This window comes from Mugil cephalus, chromosome 6 (assembly GCF_022458985.1).
Source record: "Mugil cephalus isolate CIBA_MC_2020 chromosome 6, CIBA_Mcephalus_1.1, whole genome shotgun sequence".
Taxonomy (NCBI): Eukaryota; Metazoa; Chordata; class Actinopteri; order Mugiliformes; family Mugilidae; genus Mugil; species Mugil cephalus.
Genome location: NC_061775.1, coordinates 14,723,381 through 14,746,384, shown reverse-complemented (window position 1 = coordinate 14,746,384; position 23,004 = coordinate 14,723,381). Strand labels below are relative to the sequence as shown.

The following is a 23,004-nucleotide window of genomic DNA, read 5'->3' as shown; positions in this document are numbered from 1 at the left end:
AACCAATGGGTTTGCAGATGAAACAAGCAATTGAAACAAAAGAATAATGGAGGCTACTGCTGATAAATGCAGGCTGCTGCCTCTCCAGGCATGGTTTCCTCTCCTACAGGGCTAAGTCAGATCTAATTTGCTATGCATCAGTATATGAAACTAACTTTGTAGTGAATCACCCACAGGGGGTGTTAGACCTTAAGTCCCAAGCTGTCAAATCAGTTGCTTTGTAGGTACATGAACTGTGGTTTGGCTAACATGACAGTCTTTGCAATAATAAAATGAGCTAACATTTGTATGGATCTCATCTAAAGCGACCTTTAGTTTGAACTAATCCAGGCTCTACATTTCAGTGGAGGATTCACTCTTACAACAGGGCACACACACACACCATCACTTGGAAATTGACATTGGATTGTAATAAAACATTTTAAGGGTGATCTGTGAAACCACAGAGGCGGTAATACCATACTGGTGGAATTAAATCTCCTGCAAAAGGTAAGAGAAAATTGAGCTTAGATCTAGCTATGTAAGTGGTGCCATGAAAGAAAAAAAGAATAAAAAGTGGGTCATATATTTATTTTTTCTTTCTTTTTTTTTTTTTAATCAATTTCTTAAGTAAACTAGAGACACTCTGAGATAAAAAATCTCAATCAAAAAAAGCAGCAAAATTCAGACTCAGTCAAATATGCAAACAACATCGGCGATTTTGGTTCTGATTCATTACGATTTCTGGTAAAGGCATGCAGGAAAATCTTCTGATCTAGTCCAGAAATACCATAATCAATGCCTTCACAACAACAGCCATTTCAGCTACACAGACAGGTGAACAGCTCCATGAGGATGTGTCTCCCACACACAACCATACAAGTATTGCCAGTCACGCATTACACAAATTCCATTGTAATTCAAACAATATGTAAACTAGATTATCAATTCCATTAAGATAAAAAAAAAATTAGACTCACCAAGTGCATTTGTAGAGCTCCCGGTGAATCAAGTTGTCTGCCAAAACCACTCCTGGTTGAATGTCCTAGTTTTGTCTTTTCCCTCTTGAGAAATGATTAAATCCTCTGGTCGATGTGGTCCCGAACCTTTTATCTCCAACTTATGCTCAGGTGACAAACTCCTAAATTGCATACTAGCCAGGTAGTCACGCAATTAATGAATGAAACGTGAATTAGCTCCCGGTAGCCTACAGTCAGTGACGTTAGCCAAGCGAGCGAGACCTTTGCAGTCCTTGTCCCTTGCTTCAAATCAGCCATTGAGAAGTGCTCTGGGGTTGCGTTCATCAAATGAAAACTGTGGACAATTAATTCGGGGCAAAATTGGATTTATTATTAACTTACACCAAAACAACATGGAAGGTATCATTGTTCATTGTGCGGAATGGCCCACCCAGTTACATTTCCATGAATACTGACTTAATTTTACTTTGTCACTGACTCTGAGAATATGATTAAAATATTTCCATCTTCTGGAGTTTTTTTTTTCCCCGGAGATTTCAATCATACCTTAAAGCGTTCACCAATATTTTCTCAGTTGTCATTTGACAATGATAAATTGAATGAGCTGGTCCTATTCACTGTAAAAAGTCTATAGTGGGTTTACAATAACTGTGAAATACATGTCTCTCCAGTTCAGCCTTTGTAATTTTGATCAAAATGAAACTCCAGTCTGTGCCACGGTCCTGCCGGGTGAGAGCACCTGTAATTTCAACGTGGAGGGAAACTGAAAAAAAAAAATAATAATAATAATTTTTTGTGTGATTACAATGATCACAGATGCCAACCCTAGCCGCAATGCACTTGAACTGTGAGAGATAGAGAGTATCGAGGCATGTTAGAGTTACCTCGTATATCCTTGGCCTAATTCAGTCCAACTCCTTAAATGTTTGAGTCACTCACATGGAAAACTCAGCGGACATGAATTAATATTTCACACATACAATGGTGGTAATGCATTAAAGACGACTAATCCGTATATGAATATACGGAAATATATATATATTATTTTATATATTGATAAAAACGACAATGACGACAAGATGGAAACATTGCTCCTCTTGATATTTAAATGAAGTGAAAGCTGTAGCAGTGGGCTTGAAACACACTAATCTCAAAAATATATATAAAAAAACCTTTTCTTAATTGCCATAAGAAAAGCCCTTTGAAAAAAGCCTTATAAGGAATAAAATGTCCTTGATAAAACCCAGAGATAGAGTCACATCCCCTTAAGACTGCTGCAGTGTAATTTTAATGACAGGCAGAAAGTCTTAATAAGGCACCTCTACTGTATAATGTGACGAAGTAAACAGCAATTACATCCAAATAAGACTCACAACCCACCCCGATCCCTTTGATCTGTGCCATCATGCTGTTTTTCTGGGAGCTCACACACAAACACAAACACACACAGGCACACACACACACACCAATAAGATTAGAGAGAGTCACACGGCTCAAACAGATCTATTCAATAAAATCCCAGCAAGCCCCAAGTATTATCTCGATAAAGTATGCAGGGCACACAACTAATCCAGTTTAATATTGAAGAAAATATGCTTGAGGACACACACATGCGCACACACATTTTGTCAGGCCGTTCAGCTCACACACACACACACACACACACACACACACACACACACACACACACACACACACACACATACACCATTTCACATGTTTCTTGATGCTCTTAACCTTTGACCCATTGATGCTTTCTAGATGCAAGCCCTAACCTCAGCACCTCACCCGCCCGGGGAATTTTGCACTTTGCAATCAGTTTATGCTCAGTAAAGATGGCGTTTGTAATCCTTTTTTGTGCCGGGAATAGAGATGTAAACAGGAAAGTCCCCGAGAGCTGAGGATTTGTTAGGAGCTCCTGTTTTTACAGCAAAGGCCGCTGGAGTGGTTAAGAGTGGAAAGTGCTTATCTTATGGGGCCACTGGTACCCTAAAAAGCATTATATGGCAATACCTGTGAGATATTAATCTCCCTATACACTGAGGATATAGTATATAGAGTGTGGAGGGCACTGGGATATGGATTTTGCTGATCACACAAAGATGATCCTGGAGCCGAAAAAAGAAATAAAAAGGATCAACTGGGAACAATGTTACATGTTCCATCTTCTTCATGCTTGCAATTCCCAAACGGTGAGACTGCACCATATTACGTGCATGGATCTGTTACCGTTAGTAACCTATATGTTATAATGCAGCTGTTGACATTTTATTAAAATAAAGTATTCCATGGTGAATGTTTGGTCATGTAAGACCCTCAGCCTAAACAGCCTTATACAGTCCTATATGTCATTAGTCACATCCTAGTCTCTCCTAAATTACCACTGCTACTGGCTGCAAGTAAAATACAATGGAGCATGCTCACTGATCAGCCACAACATTATAACCACTGACAGGTGAAGTTAATAACATTGACCATCTTTTACAATACAATGTTCTGCTGAGAAACTTTTGGACCTGTCATTCTTGTGTATGTTCCTTAGACATGTACTACGCACCTAGACTAGACCAGACACCCCCACCCCATGGCAATGACACAGATGCATACACAATAACCAAGGACCCAAAGGCCACTCCACTAACAACATCCTGCTTGCAGACACCACAGGACACCCTCAGAAGGTCCATGTCTATTCTCTGATGAGTAACAACTGTTTTGGAGGCATAAGGGAAACCTACACAATATTAAGAAACGGTCATAATGTTATGGCTGATCAGTGCATATAGATACTCTATATTTCCACTACTGTTGTTGGGAAACAGTGGTCAACGTTCTGATGCATTGCTGCACAACATTCGAAGTAACTGAGCAATTTCCCTAATTCAAGTAATATTTCAAAATGTCATCTATGCTGAGCAAATATTGATTTGCACATGGTGGATTTAAGTAAATATGCCATCAGATCCGTATGCTAACACATTTTTGCATACAGGCCATTACTTACTGATGATCGTGCATGCGCACACTAATGAGTTACATCAGCACAGTTGCATGGAGTACACAGGAGCGTTTCATCTGGAAGCATTCGAAGCAGTGTTGAGCACTGGGCCTCATTTTGGTACCTGTTGCTTCTGCTGAGAATCCCCATGGCTTTGTTCCCTCCAGCAAGCCAGTATATAAATATAAATATATATATGTGTATGTAACAAAACAAAAAAAAGAAGAGCTCCTCTGCTCCTAGTAATTGTTGTTGGTTTGGTAAGTCCTCTACACTTGCCGAGGGAGAGGATAGAGAAGTTGTTGCAGCAGCCTGGGGGCATCTCTGAGGGTTTGCTCAAGGAAATCTAAAGCACCGGAATCTCTTTGATCATGAACTTCTCCACGAGGAAGCAACGACCTACTCCATGCCGACATGGCACCTATCCTCTGACAAACCGCACCAATACTCACCGCACTGTAGATTGAATGGTCGATTCACAACATGGTTGCATCTTACTTTCACTCTTTGTATACAACCTTTCATCTTGCTACTCACTGTGAAAATAAAAACAGCGAGGGAAAAAAATACAGTTCGATATTCCTGCTTGTTACAAAGTGTGACTTTACACAGAGGAATAACATGATGAAGACATATTATATGATGGTAAATATAGCCTATGGTTTCAGCGATCACTTCATATACATCATTAACAGGTTCCTTGGAAAGAAGATGGAAAGTGACGACCGTTGAAATCAGCTGGATGAGGATTAATTGCTAGAGGCTCTGACAGATAATGCAGGATGCGACAGTAGGAAACCAAAAAAAAAGAAGAAAAAAAGACTGGATAACAAAAATCTAAAACCTCAGGGTATAATACATTCCGTATACACTGGGACCCCTTTTAGTCTGTAAATCCAGATAACTTTAGGTAAATCCATCAAACGCTCCAACATTGCCAAGGCAATTTTATCCTAACCTCAGCTCATTACTGCTGACCTTCAGGACACCAGCACAGAACAAAGAGAGCTGGCTGTAGCTCACTCCAGAAGAAAATAATCCAATTCTTTATATATCCGACATTAGACCCATCCATTCGTTCTCACAGTAGTGTGTACACTCGGAGCAGCAGGCTGCTACTTGTGTAGCGCCCGGGATAGAAAATTGAAGGTCGGTTTTTTGCTCAATTCGGTTCAAACTAACTCTACCATTACTGATTGTGTCTGCATGCACGCCAGTATCCCAGTCATGAGGCTTATCCCAGTCTCCCAGTTACTCTTTCCCGTGGATGCCTGTTATATTAACAACAAATTTAGTTTAATCTAAATTTAATCTGACGTTCCCGTAACTGTTAGCCAAGCCTTAAATTAGCCTGTACCCTACCCTTACAGTCTTGAATAGGTCAACACTTAAATGTTTTTTTATTTTATTTTTTATTTCCCCCATTTATACTTGTAAGAATATGTAACCTTTCATTACAGAATCATAAAATTCAGTATCTGCCAGAGATACTTACTGTAGGTAGTTGCCGATTGTCAGAAACTCCTGAAAACAGGGGTATGGTCTTTTCCAGGTGTGTGAAATTGTGTGGTGAAGTTTACATGCTAAAATAAATAAATAAATAAATAAATAAAATAGGTAGTTGGCAGTTGTCAGAAACCCTGATAGGGCGTGTAAATGCAACAGTATCCCTGTTTCTTTGGGTGTTTTCCACCTTGTGAAAACACACCCTGTTTCTGAAAACAGGGGTACGGTCTTTTCCAGGTGTGTGAAATTATATTATAATTATATTATTATAATATATTAATATCAATTATAATTAATAATAATAATTTAAAATAAAAACACACAAAAAAAACAAAACAAAACCGTGAAAACATAGTATGAGTATTCCCATCAACATAATAGCCATTATCGTTTATTTCCTGTTTTTATTTTATTTTTTTTCCATCAGCACTACACAGTCTATGACACCAGCATGTTTAACATTCAGGAGTATCAGCGCTATCAGTATTGTCACCATTATCATGGTAGTTAACACCGGACTGACATCACTAACACAGTTGTCCTTTCCAACATTTTCAACATTAACCTAATCATGGCTGCCTGCTACCATGATTATCATCATTGTTTCCATCCGTAGGGTTAGGGTTAGGGTTAGGGTTATCCAACGAATCTAATTTTTGTCCCTGAAATGATTCCTACCATCACGGTTGCAAGGAGCAAGTCATCATTATCAGTGTCGTGGTATGCAACCGCCACACTCAAAGCAGCCACGGCCATGATTGTAATCATTATTAGCATCATTACAAATTTCATCACCCCCGCCGCGGTTGACGTTATCGTCAGCCTCATTGACAGGTTTATTACCGTCATCACTGTCAACGTTATCCAGGCTGATTTCATTATCATAATCAATATTATCAACAATGTTGTTGTTATCATTCTAATTATCCTCCATATCATCACCGACAACGCTTTCACTTATCAGGGCTGTCAGTTATCATCATGCCCGACTGCCACTGCCAACACCATCATCATCACCATCACCATCACGTTACCACAGATTCAGACTGAAATTCATAGTCGTCGCCGTGACCTCCTTTGTTTGTTGTCACTCCCCGCTCCCTTTCTCCGCCCCTCCACTCGTTTCATTAGGCCACACACGCACACACACACACACACACATAGACGTGCTGCGGGGTGCATTCACACGTACGCACTTGCCATAATCTCCTGACCTTTTTTGTCAGAAGTTTCTGGAAGCCTTCCAGAGGGGAGTTATGATGTGCCGCTACGATGTGGCCGCTGCCTGCTGCGACAGTGGGAGCAGAACGACTATGACAAAAAAAGAAAAAGAAAAGGAAAAAAAGAAAACACTGCAAAGGACAAAGAATGATAGAAGTGATGTAATGGGCTCTGCACTGAGAGAAACAGAGGAAGGGCAAATGCAGCACACACACACACACACACACACACACACACACACACACACACACACACACATGCTTAAAAGGAGAAAATATGCCTCATTTCAATTTCCTGCTGGATTTTTTTTTTTCATACTTCATTTCCCTTTTTCAATTGAATTCATAAGCGCATGTCAATTCTGCATCTTCTATTTGGAATAAAACAATTTCTGCAGCTGTCAAACATTTAAACATTATCCCTTTTTTCAAATTAAAAACAACTGCGTTGCGGGTGTACAGTAAAGTTTCGAGCACTTCCACGCAATTTAAAAGCAAATGAGTCTCCTGCATTCATTAGCGCAATTAACTTCCATCAGATCCAAACTGTTCCTCCAGGTCTTTACATAATTTAATTGTCCGCTCCTTTGATTTGGAGAACTTTAAACACACAGCGCGGGAAACCTTTAAGAAGACGCCAACAGTATCTTTCTGCTCAGCGTTTACTCCCTCAGCAGATCTCTCCACTCTCCTCTCTCAGGGGTAACACTTTCCCATTTTCCTGGTTGGTTAATTTTTAATTCCCCGTAGATTCACTGATCTCTCCCTGGACCCCGAGTCCCTCCCTGCTAAAAACATCAGTGGGATAAACGGTGTGTGCTCACACATGTACTGATGGAGATGGTTAGGAAGCAAGATAAAAAGCTTCATCTCTGCGAAACAGAAGATGAAAGTGAAGCCTTGTTTTGAGCGCGGTTTGCGGCGTGTTGTTAGATCTCCCCAGCTCTTTTTATGCTTTTCCTTTTCTTTTTCTTTTTTTTTTTTTTATTTTACAAACCAGTACCCGTATCCAAAGTACGACGGGAGCTAAAGCATTACAATGAACCTACTCTTTATTCCACTCTAATCAGTGAGCTGTAACACAATTTATTACAGCTAATCGTGACACTAACAGCAGGTTCACCATTCTTCTCACCGTGACTGATACGACTACACATAAAAAACCCTTTGTTAAGATAAACACCTCTTGCCATATTGCAGTATAAGTAACATTGGTCTCACAACTCAGCCTCTATCTCCTATTGTAATCTTGCAACTGCATTATTACACTGCAGTTGCAACCAAAATCTTTGGTTGATTAGACATTTTCTATATATAATTTTTTTTAACTTTCCTCCACAAATTTCAATTTCTTTAAATACACATTAACATGAATCCAACATATTTTAGGAAAGGTATAATGAGTAGATTAATAATGAATGCAAAATGATGATGATGATAATATATATTTAGAAATAGCATTAGGCCGAGTTTAATATAGAACGTATAGTAGGTAGAGGGGGTTCCCTATTTAATTTTTCCATCAGTTTGGGGATGCTTGGCCTGAAAAACATTGAAAATCCCTGCTTTAAATTATTTAAAAAGCAAAAGCGTTTTAGTCTTCAAGACCTGTGTAATTGCCCGTAGTGGAAAAGAAAATTGATAAATAAAAATACATGAATTTATATTAGCAAAATCGAAGACAGACATTTCCCTACAGGTGCACAACTAGTGCTAAAATGTGCTAGCATGAATTTAAATGATAATTTTAACAAGGCATTGCTTTTCAGTAAAATTGATAGTGTGCCACTTTTTTTTTGCAAAAGATTTTCTCCCAGATTTATTGCGGGAGCTTTACCTCAACATGATGTGACATCGCAAATTCTTCACACTGAACGTCCCATTTCATTAGCACCTATGTGGAATTTCAAGCAAGTTAATCAATAAATATAAATTTTCCAATTACTTCAAAGTGTCATGGCGGGAATCAGTTTGGTGCCTAAAACTAACAAGGTCTTCATGTTTAAAAAAGAAAAAAAAAAAAAAAAGCCAGTGTGCCAAGATTATTCAGGGGAAACATGAATAAATATATAAAATTAAAAAAGGTGGCCACAGCCCCCTAAAGTATTGAAAATGCATCTATGGCTGTCAACTTCAATCTGTCACCTAATCAGTCTTTATGCCTGTTCCGTCTTCTCCTCTTCTTCCTCCCCCTTCCTCTAGACATTAGGGAGAGTGGAAGCCCCAAGCCGGTAATGGTTTTCATCCACGGGGGCTCCTACATGGAAGGAACTGGGAATATGTTTGATGGCAGCATCCTCGCCAGCTATGGGAATGTGATTGTCATAACTGTCAACTACCGGCTGGGCGTCCTAGGTAAGGATCCTGCTACCCGATGTGACCTACCGCCACTGTTGTTATATCTGTCCTTTCTCTATTTTCTTTTTCTTCTTGGCTATCCCATTGGCACAGCGTGCAGGCTAAGACTAGGAATCAACTTATTTCTTTCACTGACTTCACATCTGCTCTGTTATCTAATATTTGAGAGGAAAACATGTTGTGGTTGTTTCCCAGTGTCATTTCTAGGGATTCCCCAAATTAAGGTTTGAGCGTTTCACTTGGATTAATTGCTCTTTGATTCTGGATATTTTTCATTGTTAAAGAAGGAAGTGTTCAATTTTCAGTTTGACGTTTCGCTTAGAGGTTTGCTCTAAATTAACGGTGTATTATTACATCTCAGTGTCTGGGTTATTCAAGATCCTACTGTGTATTTTTGGGCATATCATGTTGTTCACATGCATCAGTGGCAGGGCTGAACATTCTGGCCTCCGCTACCACGGAATTGTGCATCTACGCTCCCTGCCTCCCTCCTTATATTTAGTAGCCTTTAATCTATCATGGCAGCGTCTTCTCTCATTCTCATTCCCTTCTGTTTTCATCTCTACCCCAGCTCTCTGCCTTCCTCTATCTTATCTCTTCTCATCAAACTAATTCCTAATTCTTTTCCCCCTGCGTATGGATGTCACCGTCATACCCAGAGGGCAGGTATATATTGCAGCACATGATGGAAACAAAGGTGCACTGCCTCGGTCCTGTCCCTGTGCGGAATGAGATTATGCTGTCATTTGTTTTGAATGGAAAGAACTGTTTTCATTTCCATGTTGTTTCGGTGACTGGGGTTTTCACCCTCTTTGATTAAACTTTAGCACTATAAAGACGCAGGGCAATATTCGCCTTTCACTCAACTAAAACACTTTTTTTCTCTCTCTCTCTCTCTCATGTATATATTTGTGCGTGCATTTGAAGAAAGAACAGAAGCTGAACAAGAATCAAATATTCATGCCGTCTGCAGGGGGTCCGGATTGTTATTGTGGATTATTGTTTAAATTGCAGAAACTGTTTATCGGGGATGGCGCTTGTTGCTTTTCTTACGCATAGTTCGATGATATACTGATTTCCCGACAGCTGGAAATCGGGTTCTAAACATTAAAACTAAAGCAGATTTCATTCAGTTGTAGAATGTAGGCTGGGAAGTTTGTGGTTGATGTCCCTCAGAGATATAACAATGAGTCATCCAGTGACTAGACGGACAGCCCCTCAGCAAACATCAAGCTCTGCCAAAACCACAAAAGCGGAAATTAAATATAGTACTCAATCATCTGCACTTACCAATAATGTTTCTTTTTAATGCCTGCTTATTTAGTTTCAATGTCATGATGGGGCTGGAGGTAATCCCAGTGAGCAGGAAAAACCTGCTCAAAGTACACATAGCCTGCCCACGCTGAAGCATGCTTCCCCAGCTGTGGGCATTTCTCGATGCCACTGTCCAAAGCTGTACAGGTTGAAAGTCCAATGCAATAGCGAAACCTCTGCCCCAGTTTATGATTGTGACCTTCAAAAAGACCTTCTCTTTTCACTAAACGATAATGCTTTTTTACATGTAGCTGAAATTTGCATCCACGGCATCGGTCAATTAGCCTCGGAAGGCTGACATGAATTGTCGGCTTTGTTTAGTGGAAATCTACAAAGAGCGGTCTAAAAATGAATCCATTTGCCATAAATTTATCAAAAGCATACACTTTTTTTGTGTGTGGGTACATCTATTTTGCTCCTTCTCTTCCTCCCTTTCTGTCCGTCTCTTCTCTCACTGATGTGCGAGCTCTTAACTGCTGCAGGCCTCATAGTGTTGAGGGAAACTGTAGTCCTGCTGGTTAACACGAGGCACTGCTGTTCGCTCTCAGATTAGACTCTCTGCGTTTGTGTTTACCCCCCTGGCAACGGACAAAAGCATAAGACTGTACCTTACCGGAACACGTGATAGTGCGTACGCGATGGTGTGTGCGCGAGAGTGACAGAGAAAGCGCCGGTTTTAGCGTTCATAACCGCGAGGCTTTCCTGTTAGTCATCCAGTTTAAGTATATAAGTTAGGGAATAATGGCCAGCTTACAATAAAAGCTCTTCACCCATGGGGTGTTACTTTAGTTCCAGTACCGTGTAAAAAACATTAAACTGTTCTTGGATGTGTGCCATGTTGCAATCCAGCTACACCTTTAACGAGAACCACTCAGCATGGTATGTGATAATGCAGGATTTGACTGGATGACTGTCTATCTTAAAAACACCTCACAGATCCGCCATAAGGAAAACACTGCGAAATATATTAAACGTACACATCACACAACATCAGAATGAGGTATAACGTAACATAACTGTGCCATATTGGACAGTTGTAGGCTTTAACATTTGGTAAGGACTTAGCGGGACCTCATCAGAGCTCACTCGTAGCTAACCCTAGGTCAACCCTAGGCCCTAGGATGGTTTCCACATCACACCTGAGAAAGGTAAGCAAATGGCTTTCATATAATTACCCAGGGTCAGAGTAGGGAAGACCATGCACAAGAGGATAAATAAATGACTGCAATGTACAAAAGTACAGCTTTATCTCACCAACTGTGCCTTCTGAAACGGAGATTGACCTTTTTTTTTAGCCATGAGACCAGAAATGTTTTGAGACTCTATTGACAGCTTATTAAATGATTAATCTTCAACTGCCTCCTAGCCTTAAAACTATGTTCTGTAGCCAGTTGGCTTCTTAAAGCATGTGGCTGACCTTACCCGTCCAGTCGTCACACCTGCTCGCATGGAGATGCTGCTCTGCGGACAGAACACCCTACTCCCGCACCACTGATTTTTCTTCTTGGCTTAGCGAGACTGTGTGCAAGAACGAGCACTTTGCAGGAAGCCATTAGTGGCTTTAAATATGTAAAGCTGCTGACGCGAAGCTGTATTTATTGGTTAAGGACCTTGGCTACAATGGATTTGGCCGTGGGGCATGTATATACTATGCAACTGTCAGTGTGTGTATGAGCCTGTGTGTGTTTAATGAATTAGAAGTTTGTCTTGTGTGCAGATTGAGTCCTAATGAAACATACTGCTGTCAAAGTGTTATTATTGAAAGTGACAAGTGGTTACCGTCTATTTCATCTCTCTCCCTCCTTGGTTTATAATCAGGCAGTGTGCAGTCATATTTAGTACTCAAGCTACTTTTAAATATTCTAGCTCGCAGATACAGTACTCTGAAAATAATCCAAGTAGTTTAAATGCTCCAATATGCACCTTAGTGGACAAAAATGGACAGAAGTGGAAGAAAATTGCCAATACCGGAGACCAAAACCCCAGCAGGGCAAGGCTGTTAGACCTAGACGTCTAAAGAGCGAACTATGCCTTTAAGGCCAGGCCCTCGCAGTGTTGAGTTTGTTTCAGCCGAGCCAAAACCTTTAATCATGCTGATTGATGAGGTGCATTTCCCTGACTCAAACCTTCTCCAAATACCCCTTCCATTCAAGCCATACATCAGCCATTCAGCCAATTCATCAAGCCTCTGATTGTTTTAAGATATACCTGGCCAGTAAAATATCCATTTCTCTGCACGGCACTCCTCCTCTAATTCCTCTGTGCTCCCAGCAGTGTGATCCCATCTACAAAGACCTGGTTTGAGATGCAGGATGGAGGTGTTTCAAACATTACATTTATCTGAACAGTTTGAACAACATATTATCAATTTAAAAGGCAAAGGAACCAGAGGCAAATTCGAAAATGAGGCGTACATCTACGATACAGGCTTGGACAAGCATGAACTTCAAGTTCATTCATTTTCTTTACGGTCAATTGAGTGATTTCGGGTCCCCTGGTGCCCCACACGTTGATAAATTCCGCACATTGTATACTTGTTATTTCTCAGCCGGTAACCCAGCTAGAACAGCTTTAATTGTGTCCAAATTAGGACTGCGTGTGTTTGTTTGAAGAACATTTCTTCTCTCACAGGCATTATCCCTAATGTTTACCCTTCCCAAATATTGCTTCCTCTCCCTCCAACTCTCCCTCTCATATATCTTCTCTCCTTCCCACCATGCACAGTAATTGGGCTTTCTCTCTCCCGTTAGTTTTTGTCCTGCTGGCTAAATGTTGAGAACTATTATTTTCATGCTTATTAATTTCTTTCTCCCTGAAACAAATACCCCGATGATTTAGGTTCATTACTCTTATGGTGCCTCCGTGCCATCTCTCTTCCCCTCCTCCTCTCCTCTTCGTACTTTCCTGCTAGTACCCCTGACGCAGCTTGTTCAGGGACTCAAGGAGAGCATCTAACCCTTAAACAAAGTGATTCACTTGAGTCTTCATCAGTGCACGGTGATTAGTCCCCTTCCAAACATTGGGATTCCTATTAGCAATCTCTTTGCTTGTCCCTGGCTTTCTCTTAACCCGATGGTACAGACAGTCATGGTTACCAGTGTTCACACCGACTGTGGGTTTGGGTCATCATGAAAGCTATGCCACCATATCGTTCAAGCACTCTGTCTGATGACACTGACATTGTATATGTTTGTGCACTGAAATGTTTCATCAGCTTGCCTGTGAATTTACAGAGTAAAGCTAAAATATTCCCTCTGATATTTTGAACATCATGGAATGCACGGGAAGCTGCATGCAAAATATCCAATGCAGTTTGATCTATGGACAGGCTACTTGGAATATTTCCCACTTTCACTGTTGCTGGGAAGAACGATTTCAAAATCAGTGAAATTTATTCAATTATTATTCAATTATTTTTCCTCTAGGTCAAAAAAGATCGTCATTGCAAGATGTTGCAGTGTGATCAAACCTCAGACCAAAAAGAGACATAACGTGGTCAAATACCATAGCTTTTCATCCATTAAGTGTGAAATTGCCCCAAATATGCCCTTTGATTAGAAGGCAGTGTGCTTCAGTCGGCGTGGTTATACGTTTGATATGATCATTTAATTACAGATTTGTTTTTTTTTTCAAACTGAATGGCTGCAATTCAAGCTCTTATGAAAATCCAATACATACTATATGCTATTATGAGACAGTTTCATGGCGGCAATTTCTGGCCGATTATAGTCTAAACGCTGATGTGTCGGCCTGGGTGAGAATTCAGTTTTGTGGGACACTCAGTCCTTGAGATATTCTGCAGTTATGGGTGTGTAATGGTGTTTATAGCAGATAATAGCATCTGATAATAGCATCTATATTACAACTCTAGCTGTGTGAGAATCCAATAACGTATGTCAATTAAATCAAGCTAACTTGCAGTTGAAACCACAAGTACTGTGCCCAGTATTCGGTACCCGCTCTTTGCTTTCTTTGGCTTACTATCCTGTCATTATGTTGTAGTAGTCTCTGGTTGGGAGGTTCTCTCTGTCTGCCATTGCTCAGTTTGTTTTTGTCCTACTCATTTTGGCCCAGTGTTACTGGCATAATGAATTATTCAGTGAGTGGGCAGCAATGCTAATGGAAGCTATGCTATGCTAATGTTGATCTGGCGAGAGGAGGTGGGGGGGTTGGCGAAGTTTATAGCAGCTCTGCGATGTGTCTGGGATTGGCTTATTCTTGCCTGGGCCAGGAGAACAAACAACCATCTGGCCACGCTTCACAGTGCCAGGGGCTGTACCCAAAGCTGTTGCACCTTGCAGCGAAACCACTGCACAGGATTATATTATGCATGCTTCTTTGCTTACTTGTGATTCTTAAAATTGATCAAGGAAACAAGCACAAACAAAGCTACTGGTTTCATTCAGTCAGTTGTTGCTGAAGATGTACAGGAAGTGAGGAAGTTTTTGTGACAACCGAGAAAGCTCCGTTTGTCAATGAATGCCATGTGATGATTTGTCTTTGGACGTGGATTAGTGACGTTTGTTATATCATTTTAACAAAATAATCATAAGGTCCACTCACTAGCCATTTCCGAAATCCTGTAGAGTTTGGTCTGTAGTTTCCAAAACACATGCGACCGCATAAATGATATTACTCCATGACTTCCTGACAGGTCATTTTCTTTGCAACTTCAGTGTCACGAAAATCCAGGTGAAACCACTTACCAACTGGTCAGTCAAAGTCAGTTAACTTAAACGAAGTAATTAGAAATCTTCGGTAGGGATTGGATAAAGCACATGATGTGTGTCTCCTTACACAAAATAAGTAAGCAAGACAAAAAGTGTTCAAATGAAACCAGTAGTAGTTGTAGTCATGCATGTGCATGTTTGGGGTCCGTGAACTCTCTACTTATTTAAATCCTCTTTCTACTTCTTGCCTTGCTCTTCAGCTATAAAGCTGGCTATACATACTGTATACTAAAAAATACTAACACTAAATATACTAACAAGAGCCAATGTTTTCTACTGAAATGCGACTAATTCTACTAATATCAAAAATACTAACCAAACTACTAAATGTGCTAATTTTATGCAAAAGAAATGTGAGTATTAGAGTTACTTTGGAACTTTTATTCCTTTCTACTCTGCTCATCTAAGTTGAATTTGCCCTGTAAGGTCTGAAAACTCATACAGTCAGCATTTCAATTAACCATCAGGTCAGAAACTAAGCCAGTCTGCAGTACGTTTTTTCTGCATTTTGTCTAAACACTGCTCAAACATTCAGAGCCTGTATGAGCTTTCAGACTGAGCATGTCCCGTCACTGTTATTTTTTTATTTATTTTTTTTATTTTTTTGTATATGTTCTTTGTTTTTGTCTATCTTCTTCCTTGTAGCGTGTGCATGAATTGTGTATGACTTCCTTTTGGCCTGCCTGATCAATAATCAAACCAATGCGTTGTGCAAACTTAAAAATGGTGTGTTAGGCTGCTATTAATGGGAGTTTCTATGATCAATCCCGGCTCGTTCTAGTCAAAGCTATTAGTTTTCTTTCATTTTCATCGAAATGGTTGACATTACATTTTTTTCCTCTGCTCCCAAAACCCACAAGTCTAATGAACAATCATTCAGAGAGGGAGAGAAATGGACTCCCTGTTGGCCCTATTTAACTGTCCTAGGGTTGCAGGAGCGTACATGCATGGGTTTGAGGCAGAGTACATCCTGGAGAGATTTGACAGTCCTATCCCTATGCAATGTTCAATTCACCCAACTGGTAAATTAGAGGTTTCTGTACAAAATGACCTCACGTCAATACTTCAACCCCCCTCCTACTTGCAGTTGTCCATTTATGGCTTTTAAAATGAAGTTATTCTAATCCGGCACATGCTGCTGGCTTTGTAGTGAAGTATTCGCCCGGAGATTTATTTTCCTCTAAAATATGTTTGATTTTTAAGCCTGCTGCTACATCAGTAACATTGGATTTGATTGGATGATCAATATGGCTGCTCACAAAGCCAGCTTCCTGGGCAGATTGGCTTTCCGTTCTTTGTGGTTTAGTCTCAAATACAGCCCTGTGTTAACATTACCTTTGGCCCCATAGGGTTGAGGGAGGTCAGCTGATTGCTAGAGGTTGGATGAAATGCTGTTTAGCTCTGTAGGTAAGCCGGGAGGGGGGTAGATGAAAAGATGGGTCGAGAAACAGATTACATCCATCCACATTAAGCTATTACATGACACCTCTTAGTGGACGACATGTGTAGATACCCGTGTTTGTGTGTGTGTCTGTGCACAGAACCCCCTGTGACAGAGTTATTTATTGATCAAAGCTCTGACTTGGGCTTGTGTGTGAATGCATGCTTGAGCATAAGTGGATGTGCCTGTGTGTATGTGTGTGTAATGGGCTAATCCTGTTGGACTAGACGGACAGGGTAGCAGGTGTATGAACGTTCCTGATCACTGAAAGCCACATATTATATATTTTTAATGTCTTTATGTCATATAACTACGTCAGTCTATTCTATTCACTGGTCTGACGTGTTTCCTGCTAAGCCCCGTTTTGATCAGTTCTGTTTCTCAGGCTGTCAGCCTTTCTACAGCCCCCTGAGAAACTCACCATACTATCTACTGGGCACCAAATAAAACCATCGCCAACAAGCAATAAAGAAGACAGAGGGTCCGAGGGAGAGGACGATGAAGAGAAAATGTGATTTAAGACTCAATGGGGGTTGTCTGCCCTGCACGACAAAAGCCATCTGATTGGTTATCAGCACGAGCCACAAATCTGCCGTCGCCATATTTTTAGAGGTCAGATAGGAGTGTCTTGCTGAGACGCCACACAGTCACGGAGGGAGGGGGAACTGGGGAGAGGACGTGTTAAAATGTAAAATAGATAAATGGTGTGTGTTTGCGTTTGAGCACTACGCTGATATTAGTTAGGTCAATACGTGACTTTTATTAAATATGTACAGCGAGCCACGCTTCTGTCTTCCATCCTGAAGAAAACATTTAATGATGATCTTTTAAAGATGTCATTAATTAGGTCAAAAGAGGCTGTTAATAATTGCCCTTTTGTCCTTTACTTATGTACAGTGGCAACGTTCATTGTCAGTGAAAAATGACACATGGAAAACAATAACAATAATAATGCATTGGTTTTATATAGGGCTTTTCCATTAGATGCTCAAATCGCTTACAATTGAATGCATTATTCATTCACTCACACAGTCACACCCTTTTGGTGGTAAACTATCTCAGTAGTAGCCTGGGGCAGGCTGACAGAAACATGGCTGCCAATCTGTGCCTACACACTCTCCGAACACCACCAAACATCACCCACTTGCAGTAAGGTGGGTTAAGTGTCTTGCCCAAGGATGCAACGGACAGAGTAGGGATTGAACCACCAACCTTTTGGACGACCGCTCGACCTCCTGAGCTGCCCTACAATGTCATGGTTGGCCAAAAGAGGCAATAACCTGTGCCAAATCACTGATTAATGCTGTTGTACCCAAGCACCTACAAGCCAGAATGCCATCTTAGTGTATCCTTCGTCCTGCATTCATTGTTAAACGCTCTCTCAGACATATACGTAACATGAATGGATGAAACTTCTGGCATTAAGCATTTCCAAACTTGACCGATATACAAAGACAAAATTCGAATCAAAAAATAATCATGGCTATGATCTGGAATCTGGTGCGATTTTCCATTTTATCCCCAGTATTACCAATATAACAGGTAAATGCACAATACAACCGCCCAAATGTTCCAGAGTCTGCCCAACTTCAATGACAAATCACTGTTATATGATAGTATGAGTGGACCACCCCTGTGGCCTAGAGTTGATATTCACAAACCTTTGCATTACCTTTTTTTTTTTTTTTTTTTGTCTGACACTCTCTTGCTTTCTTTGTGGTTCTGGGCTTTTGCTGCTAAATGGTCTATTTTACAGAATCCAGCTAGCATATTGCCTCCTCGCTTTGTTCTAAAACAAATCCCATAATCCTCTCAAAGGTCAGCCTTCTCTTTTTTTCCCCCGCTACCTCTCTCACACTCTGTGTATTCATTTGTTTTCCCTGATGGAAATAATAGAACAATATGGAAGATAAAAGAGAAGAAGGAGGTGGGGGAGACGGAGTAAGATCCCGTTGTTTCTCTCCATCTCCCTTATGCATTACTGTTCAGGCTCTCTCTTTGTTTCTTTTTGTTTTAATTCATTTGGATCCAGTTGAATTATTTAGTGGTGTAAAGGAGAATTTTCAAGCGCCATCAATCAACGTTTTACTACATAGACATGTTTGGTTTTAGAACTTGAATCATTGTGCTGAACACAACTCAGCATTGATGAAAATATATGATATATAAAATGGAGAGATTGGTTAATGGATTGATTCATAATTAAGCTGAGAACTGATTTTGTGCAGTTATTCTTAGAAGGATTCCTATACCTGTCTTGTTGAGAAAGCGACAGTGGTTCCACAACCCTAACCGGGTTAGGGGTTACCCAGGGTGTGCCTGGGTAGGGGTGCCTGGTCTAGTCTAGTTGGGTGATACATGTCTAAGTAACATCTACACAAATGCCAGGTCCAAACATTTCTCAGCAGAACATTGTATTGTATTAATGATCAGTGTTATTCACCTCTCCTATCAGTGGTTACAGACTCTTGAGACCCTGCATCTTCATGTGCAGACATTAAGTGTTCGGTTTGTTATTCTCATGTAGACCTGTTGTCCTCATAACTAAGCAAGTGCTCGTTTGAGGGCGTTGGGATTTCATCGTTCACAATCCTGTCTTTGCACAGCACTGTTCAGTATTAAAGTAAACATTCTTATATTTTGTTACACATTGGTGACGTTATTGTACCATACACTGAAATAATCTACGCATCCACATATGAGGACATATTTTTTATTCCTCTTAAATTCTCCTAATCCCAAATCCCTTGGAGAAAGTGAAAATGCATACCAAATAAGAGCTCAGATCTCAGGTTAATGTTGTGGCTTGAAATATATTTAGTATATTTTCGGTAAAGCATCACAATGGAGAAAATCCCTCATTTGGTGACGATCAATGCGCTGAAATGAACGCAGAAGTAGCAAAACTGTTTAAATATACGGTACATAGACCCACAATATATCTCTACACACTCTCCTCATATTGTGACCGTGATGTTTTGTTTGCTTTGTGAGATACGGTGTTTTTGCATTTGCATCACTACAATTTCCAATTTTGAAGTTTATACCCAGTCAATGCTGCTGAAGACGTTTGACACAAAAAGATAAACAAATACGAGCAGTAGCTGTCAGGCAAATGCGGCCATGAGCTGGTTGTTCATGTCAGGACACTGTTACGCTGGTTACATTACCACGAGTGGGAGAGCGAGGTGCAGTGTCATCACTGCAAACGCGCCGCTTGAGTTGCGTGCATAAAATTAACCCGCAGCATATTGCGTCCCATTGATGCTAATTAGAGAAGTAACCATTAATATCAGCCACTTAATCATCAATATTAATATGCATGATTATTAGTAATTCTGTTTCCCCCTCCAATGGGACGGCACTGCAGAAACCCAGCTAGCTGTGTTTACGCCGGCATCTATCTTCATTATACACCTTCTATTTATCATCTCCACCTCTCCTTTTACCACTGTATTTCTCTCTCCACCCTCCACTCCGCTCTCTGTCTCTCTTTCACACGCTCTGTGAGGCTGTCATCGGAATTTGAAGCGTCTCCCTTGATTACTTTTTAGAATGCAAATGATCTGTTAGTGCCTGTCGTCCATTTGGAGCAGTTTAATTAGGATGGCATACATTATGGTTTTAAATTAAGTCTCACTACAATGGCGATAGCAAAAGTGAGCAAAACAAAAACAAGTAAATAGGAATCAGGAAACATTTCAAAGGTCTGTTATTTGCTCAGGTTTTGATGATGTTCCTTTGGATTTCTTAAAGATTATCTCCAGAATAGTGAGTAGTTGCTACATGACAGTTTTTAGGTTAAATTTGTACAAAATTCATTCAATATATAAAAAATAAATAAATAAATAAAATAAAAATTTACGACACAGCACGTTTTCCTTTGGTACACAGATTCCAGAGGGCCTCCGTGGGAATGTTGTTCCAAGCAGAGAACCTACTACAGTATTTCCATGGATTTAGCTTCGACTGACTCGAACGCATCACTCTCTTCATGTAATCCCTGACTGACTTTGTGTTGACATCTTGTTTTTTTCTTGTCACTGAAGATAGATCTTAATTGCTGTATCTTGCTGTCGTGCTGCAGAGTGAATTTGATGAGACACTATGATGGCAGTACGTGATGGATAAGAAACAACCACAGCTTTTAAATTGTCTAAACTGTTGCTTTGCGCTTTAGGTCTAACCAGCAACTGGAAGGAACACCTCCAAGACATATTAGGTACCAATTAGTCTTTGTGTTTGGTGAGGGTTTGTGTAGGTGTGTGTATTTGTGGGGAGAACTGGAGCCGAGATCTATAAGCGCTGGCCTTGCAGGTTCATAACAGACCCCATGGGAGTCGTGAACTGGTCACAGTGTTGACAAGTTGTTTGTGTGTGTGTGCAGAGGAAGGTGGTGTGTCCATGGTTTCACTGATGGAGAAATGAAAGCGGAGGAGCATTTCATTTACTGCCCCGGGGAGACCTTCCACCATCATACATTTATTGACACTTACACTTTAACCGCTGCTGACCCAGCTTATACTCCGAGCCTATAGCTGACCCCTGCTTTCAATCTACAGCCTTTGTATTATGTGCCTGGGATCACCACGCACACTTTGTACTTAGTAAAGAGTTTTGGGAAAATTAATGAACACTTCATTTGTTTGTCAGCAAAAGTAGCAAAAGGATTAATAAGCTAGGGATCAGATCACTAAAAATACCCCCGCACATGGGTATGGGTTTAGAATGCTGATAGCCTTATTCATAGCTGTGGAAAAATGATCCTGGAAACCAAGTCCAATGCTACTGCACAAGTCACTGCATAGTGTGACATATACCAAAGTCCTGCTGTACTGCATAAGACTGACTGGAGTCGTATATTAGAGAGAGTCTGGCCAACTAGGGAATAGACCGTCTGAGATATCCCACTATGCTGATTGGTTCTGAGCTTGTTATGTGTTTCATGGACGCCATGTTAGATACATCTAACCAATATTCACCCATAGAGAAGCAATAGCAATAACAGAGAATAAAAGTTAAAAGTTGAAATATGCCACAATACTCCGGGAGGTCTGGGAAAGGGGAAAAAACTCACCATTTTCCCGGTGGACAAAACCAGATAAAATTATAGGAACAGAAGGTTAAAAGGAAAAACTGGACAGCAACTAATTTGTCCATATTTTGTGAAGTAAATGTCAGTTTGTCTTTTCCACGTTTGTTAAGATTTGAGTTAGGAAAAATAAAGTCATTAATGTGTGCCTTGATCTCAAAAACGTCCAACAATGCCTTACAAATGAGTGAAGTTTGAAGTTAACCAAGCCTTATGCTAGCTAGTTATCTAGACTAAAGGCTTAGAAAAATAGCAGCTACACTCATATATACGGTGAAACCCATGTGTGCGTGTAATTTATGTCCATGCAGATAGACAAATTTAATTGACACATAACTTTGCCTTGGTTACCACCAAGTTATTATGGCTCGTGTGCTAATGTTATAATGATAACACTAAATAATAGTAAGACTGAGCAATTTCAAACTTTTAACAGTGATGGATGAACACAGGTGACTGAGGAGAAGGTAAACACACTATAGAATCTTCCCTCCGATGTATCTAACAAGGCACCCATGAGTTGAGTTGGCCAGACTCTCTCTAATATACGCCTCTGGGACTGACATATGGATACAACATCAAAAATGGTGCAACCATCAGACCTCTCTTACACATCAGCTATATACCAAGAACATCTGTTGTGCCTGACTATATACCAAGAATAAAGAAGACATGCACTGACTGATTGGTCACATCACCACAACCTACAGTGAGGACGTCATGGTATATTTGAACTGGATAAAAGTAGCTGCATGGTGTCAAACAGCAGAATAGCAGAAATGTACAAATTCCTCACAACTTCACAAAGCATGATGGTTTTCACAGTAATACCAGCAGCCCAGAATTCCACAAGCAGCAACAATAGTCTGGATGAGGGTTGGGGAATGTCAAGGCCACTATCCAGGATGGAATAAGGGGCATCAATAAATACATCAGGAAGATGTAGCAGTTCATGCCCCAACCCCCCGGGATGTACTGCTAAAAAAAAAAAAAAAAGAGTGCCTCGGGCAGCAGAAGACAGAGGGTGATGAGGCGGTGAAGGAAACATTATGGGAAACCAAGCCCACACATTTGCTCTATTGTTCGCAGATAGTGAAATAATCTAACAGCAAGAAATCCTCCTAAGTTAAGTGTCTGAAAGACAGATCGTGGCAGTACAACAACTGGTTCTAAGCACCAGATCTAGAGGCAGGGTCTGCGCACAGATGCCCCTGAGATGGTCCAGCAAATAGTAGCAGGGTGTAAGATGCAAACTGGGGCAGCGCGAATTGAGACGGACAACATAAAGTGGCTGGAATCGTTTACAGGAACATCTGTGCTGAGCACGGGTTAGCCGTCCCCAAGTCCCACCTACATTTAAAAATTAAACGGTATGATTAATTCAAA

General features: G+C 40.5%; 1 protein-coding gene across 2 annotated transcripts in view; it reads left to right on the top strand.

Moving 5' to 3' along the window:
• nlgn1 (neuroligin 1) overlaps window positions 1-23,004 on the top strand; it is a 262,746-nt gene that overhangs the window by 95,215 nt on the left and 144,527 nt on the right. For both annotated transcript variants that reach the window (XM_047587290.1, XM_047587289.1), the window contains one exon: window positions 8,886-9,038. In XM_047587290.1, coding sequence (XP_047443246.1) covers window positions 8,886-9,038 — 153 coding nt within the window. The remainder of the gene's footprint in view (window positions 1-8,885; window positions 9,039-23,004) is intronic.